Genomic DNA, 6,000 nt, shown 5'->3' on the forward strand with positions numbered 1-6,000 from the left:
ATTAACATTATACTACATAGCCAAAGACAAAAGATCAACAGTAAGGTATGATCTGGAAGAATATGATCTGAGATCAAACATACTGGCCAAAATGTGACTCTCAAATGTGATTCTCTTGTATGGTCACAAAAGAGAAAAAATGGGCAAGTGTAATGAAACAAAATCAAGAAGAAACAAAGTTTTTGTGGTATAATAACAGTGATGTCTGAAGTCATTGCTACTTTTCTATTTCAATGAAGAGACACTGTCTCAGAGTTTCCATTGCTGTATTATTGGTTCTGAGATTCAGTCTATTATCATCAAGGTGGGAGTATGGCAGTATTCAGGCAGGCATGGCACAGGGGAGGAGCTGACAGGTCTAAATATTGATCTGAAGGAAAACAGGAGAACACTAGCTCCCTTATGGCTAGGAGGAGGGTTTCAAAGCCCATCCCGATAGTGACATATTTTCTCCAAGAAGGCCATACTTATTCCAACAAGGCGACAGCACAACAAAGACAACTTGGTATTTATTGGGGCTCATGGTTGCAGAGGGTTAGGGTTCATGATCTTCATGGTAAGAAACATATCATGAGTAAGCATGGCATTTGAACAGTACCTGAGAGGTACAAACTGATCCACAAGCACCCAGTAGAGAGTGGGGTGGAGGAAGACAGAGGAGGTGGAAGAGAAGGCTGAGAAGGGCAGGGGCTACACAAGGCCTGTACTAGGCTAGATCTACAACATTTCATCGGGAAAAGGTTAGAGAGTCTCCACCCCTAACTGAGGGTCTAGTCGCAATTAATTTGTTGGCAAAGAGATGTCATTATCTTCAGTGATGTTGGTACAGAAAAGTAGACTCTGCTCCAGTAAATAACCTATCCGTGTTATTGCTGACAGCCCTACTCGAATTCCGTGAGTCACGTGCACTGAAATACCTGAAAGTGGAGTAGGGGAACACTTGCTGGAAGGAAGGGCTTTATCATGGAAGGTGATGGGGAAGAAAGAAAGCATGCTTAATCCTTTTCAAAATGGTCAAACTGTGGATAATAGGGACAATATTAAAAGTATATCATGAAGGTAAACTCACTATAGTTTATGTGTTATTAGTGACAAGGAGGTTGTAGCCAAGGATCAATGCAGATTTCTGGTTTCGGTAACTTGGAAGTTCAATAGCAAAATTAGACATGATGATGATGATGATGATGATGATGATGATGATGAATACAAGTAATGCCTCTGAAGTTCAGCTGACAATATGAAATATTTCTAGGAGTAAGAATACTAAGAGTAGAATTATCTCTTCTAAGCTGTCCAATTTATTAGCCCTATTAGATAGAAATCTAGGTCTATTCTCTCATCATCAGAAGGCAGCACACTATGAGGCATATAGTAAGGGATTTATCTATCTATGTGGACCCCAATAAACCAACCTCTAAATAAATAATCTAAGAAGTAGCTTAAACGGTAGCAATCAAAATATATGAAAGAAGAGAACTGGTCTGTGTAATTTAATTTAACAGAGAAGGTAATGATGATAATAAGTGGAATATGTCTATAAGATAAAATTTAAAGCCTTATATTTGTTTGGAGTTGGTTGAATCATTTCTGACTTTGTGTAGCACAGGCTAGCTGTAAATTTACACCAATCCTATTACCTTAATCTCTACAATAATGGGAGTATAAAGATGAACCACCACATCCATTTTAGGTACATGATATAACATTTATAAATTATTTTTTGCTTTGCTAGACTAGGTGTTGAAGCCCAGACCCTGTGTGTGCTAGGGAAGCTCTCTACCACTTAACTAAATGTCCAGCCCTTAAACCTTAGCAAGTCCAATTTAAATTTAGCAAAATAAGACTGTAGTAAATTACAAAAGAACAGAAAGTGGAAAAATAAAGACCAAGAATAAATGAAAGGCTTTTTTGGTAGAAGACACATTGCTGAAAATGTGTAGAATTTCCTCCCAGAGTCCAATACTTCATGCAGTTTATTGAATTCAGAGATGCAAGCCACAAATCACAAGAGGAAAATGACATGTAGTTTTGAGGACATTTAGAACATATACAAGTTTGCATGCTTAGAAAGATAATCTTTTTGAAAAAAAAGTAGAAATTGAAATCAACAATGAACCAGAAAAATACTATCACCATTAATGACAGAGAAAGGACTTATGCTTAGTCAGCAACATAAAGATGCCTATGCCCTCAGGCAGTTTCCAATCTGAAAGAACAAGAAACCATTTTCCATGATATATAATATAAAAGTAGTAAGTAACCACATGGGCTAATGTTGTTTACTTAGTAAAGAAAGATAGCATGGCCATAATTAGACAATACTGTTGAATTATCAATAGCTTTTTAAGTATTGAACATGGCAACATGAAGCTAGGTTTCAGTGAACTGTATTTGTGAAGAATGTAGACCAACATATATTTAAGCAATATACACTTATTATAAATTGTTTTCTACATATTGAGGATTATGGTTCATGCCTTGACTCAGCTAATCAAAAAACTCACTTAAGTCTTACTACTTACTTAAGGTCTGAACTGTACCTGGTGTGGTCAAGCAAGAAAGGTAGATCACAATCCAGTATCTGCAGAGGGAATTCTTTATAGAGTAACTGTGACAACACATCTTCCTTTTGTGGCAGTCTGATTTATATTTTTCTGTGTACCCACGTGGCACTTTATCAAATATTTCTTTCCATGAGTTTATTGGCCAGCCCAGGCATATAAAGGAGTCTTCATTCAGTTGTAACAAACAAGACAAAGTTGCCTTGAGATATTATACATGAGCTATGGACATTTTAGAATTAGAAGAGAGAAAGAACTTAGACATTAAAGAAAAAAATAGCACTTTTCTTATAGACTTTCCTAAATATTGGCTCTAAAATCTCAGTTTGAAAACCAGCATGATTTCACTGACCTATACAGGAACAACAGATATAAGATGTTCATTCACATCATATTCAGCATTATGTATACCATGCTCTGTGTGTACACAGTGTATTATATGCATTTGCTATGATCTTTCAGATATGTTCCATTTTCCAAAGAACTTACAAATATCCTGATTTCTAGATAAAACTGTAAGTAAAAGAATGTCTCGAATTAATGGCTTGACATTTGACTTTCTTTTACTTATTTGTTCTTTTATTAATTTTTTACTCAGCAGTCCCTTGTCTCTGTCTGACACTGATCAGGAGCCTATAGGAGCCTTGACTTTCAATGTTGTGTCAGCTCTTCAAAATGCTGTGATTACACTGCACCTGGAGAAGTTGGCATTTTTATCCACCAAATGTTGTAGTTCTATATTCATGGGAATTTAGTTACTGTGAATTGATGTTAGAAACATTTAGTCTATTGAGTTCACAAAGCTAGCAAGCTCTTAGCAGTTAATGAAGGCTCCAAGAAAGAATCAGAGTAAGAAAGCAAGCCCATGGTGCAAAGCAATGCTCACAACAGCTGCTTGTTGGTGTAATTCTAAATTGTGTGGCACTCACAGAGCAGGCATATCTGCTATGTTTTCACACACACACACACACACACACACAGAGAGAGAGAGAGAAACAAAGACAGAGATACTTGTGATTTAACATAAAGGCTGGTTTTTGCATGTTTGTTTATATATATACTTACTTAGGGTATGTGTTCAATATGATCCACCTGTATGTGGCATGTGTAGATCAGAGGACAGCCTTTGAGAATCAACTTCTCCTTCTACTATATATGCAAATATCACAATGAAAAGCTTTATTTTTGGAGAATTTATATGCACTCTTTATAATTAAAAGAAAATTAACTTACAAAAAATAAGTTTTTATAATCAAAATTCTGTTTTAAATACTTTTGCTATAAGTTTCATTGTATATGAATACGTTTATAATGACAATTTGGTTTTAAAATAAGCCCAAAAGTAAGCCTGGTAGTAAGAATAAAAGTCTACTGTCTCCCCAAAACAACCCCAAATTGTCTAATTGATACTTAATCTAAACAGTGGAAAGCTGCATTAAATTTTTTTTTATTCTTCAATATACATGTGATTGAAACTCAAATGGGAAAGACACTTAATTTTTAATTATGGATATTATTTCCTCACCATGCCTTAATCGGTACATTGCCTCTTTTGTTATGATGAGATTTGTGGGATTATGTGAGCGACCTGCCCTAACTTTAATTCCTTGAATAACAACTGTGCACATCTCTTCTCAAGATGAGGAGGAAGAGGCAGTCTCCAAGGCAACGGCTGCAAAGGAAAAGTTGGAGCGGAGTAAGGAGTATACCTACCAGTGGCTTCACACACAAGTTGGCTTTCCTGAAGCAACTAGTTCCAGAAACCTGAAATGGTGAGGTCATTTCCTTTAAATTACATTTCTGTACTGTAAACATATCTTGAAAAGTGAAACCTGGGTTAATTGTGCTAAAACAAACACAACTTCATAGCCAAAAGCCAATACATCACATCGCCAGAGGCTTTCCTACAGAGTAGATTTAATTGTTCTTTACAGTGTTCACCATAGAATGTTTAGGAAAAACTCTATTCTGTAATGCTTAAAACAAACACATGAACCATGCAGTCTCTTCTACTTCATAAAGAAAAAGTGTGGTATCCAGTAACTGTTGCTGTATCAATATAGAGTTCTTTTAAAAAAAAAATAAAAAGATGATTATTTTTAACATTGACAACTGAATTCTAAGTGAAAATTTTATGACAACATACTAGTAAATAAAATCTCTAGTAGAAGACACATACAATTGCTCAGAATCTCTATTTTCTGTTTATCATATATAAAAGATTTCTTTATATTATAAAAATTCACTTTTAATAATGGAAAAGCCTTCCTCTCTGTCTGTCTCTGTCTCTCTCACTGCGTTTGTGTGTTGTGTACACATTTTGAGGTGGGTACATATATATTTGAGTTGAACTTTAGTGTCCTTCTTTGGAAACTGTCAGTCTTTCATTATTATTATTATTATTTATTATTATTATTATCAGTTCTTGAACCATTTTGCACTGTGTTTGAATCATATATCATAGTCACTTCCCCAGCTCTTCCCAGATCCAAAACCCCTTCTCCACCCACACAATTTGTGTCCTTTTCTTTAACACCACAATATTTTTCCTTTCTTTCTTTCTTTCTTTCTTTCTTTCTTTCTTTCTTTCTTTTTTTCTTTCTTTTTTTTTTTTTTTAGTTTTGGTTTTTGACTTGTTCAAGACAGGGTTTCTCTATGTAGCCCTGGCTGTCCTGGAACTCACTCTGTAGACCTGGCTGGCCTTGACCTCAGAAATCAGTCTACCTCTGCCTCTCAAGTGCTGGAATTAAAGGTGTGTGCCACCACTGCCTGGCACCACAATATTTTTTAAGACATGTTCTTTTGTTAGACTGGGAATAACTGGCTTAGGCAAAGTTGTCTCTTCAACAAAGCCTAGGGATCTGTCTATACCCCCACTCCTCATCACCACAGCACTGTGAATCTAAATGTTGACCACCACGCCTGAAGTTCTCATGCTTGCATGGCAAGCTCTTTAGTTACTTATCTATCGCTACAGCTTCCAAAGACAAAATGTATTAAAAATAAAAATGTCAGTATTCTGATCAAATTAAACTTGACTATAGATATTTATGGTGTGCATTAAAGATGGTAGAACATGAAAGGTGGAAAACTTTGCAGTCTCAAGTGAAATTTTATGATTGTAAAAATTAAAAAATTTAAAAATTAAAAAATTAAAAATCCCAGTACTTGGAGGTACAGATAATTGGAGCAGGAGTTCAACCTTGTCTTTGACTACATGGTGACTTTGTGTCCAGCCTGGGCTGTACCACTCCTCTTTCAAAGAGCCAGAGAAAAAGGAGGAAAAGGAAATAAATCTAATTTAAATATACTTAGTTTTTCTAAAATTTCATAACTCATACTATAAATACTTTCAGATTTCTTTTTTATGAGACTTATTTTTTATTAGATATTTTCTTTATTTACACTTCAAATGCTATCCCGAAAGTTCCCTATACCC

At 35.3% G+C, this 6,000-nt stretch overlaps 1 protein-coding gene across 1 annotated transcript in view; it reads left to right on the forward strand.

The window, feature by feature from the left end:
* LOC115064680 (leucine-rich repeat and IQ domain-containing protein 1-like) overlaps window positions 1–6,000 on the forward strand; it is a 155,215-nt gene that overhangs the window by 126,096 nt on the left and 23,119 nt on the right. The window contains exon 14 of the mRNA XM_029542030.1: window positions 4,201–4,333. Within this exon, the coding sequence (XP_029397890.1) occupies window positions 4,201–4,333 (133 nt within the window). The remainder of the gene's footprint in view (window positions 1–4,200; window positions 4,334–6,000) is intronic.

This window comes from Mus pahari, chromosome 9, assembly GCF_900095145.1.
Source record: "Mus pahari chromosome 9, PAHARI_EIJ_v1.1, whole genome shotgun sequence".
Lineage (NCBI taxonomy): Eukaryota > Metazoa > Chordata > Mammalia > Rodentia > Muridae > Mus > Mus pahari.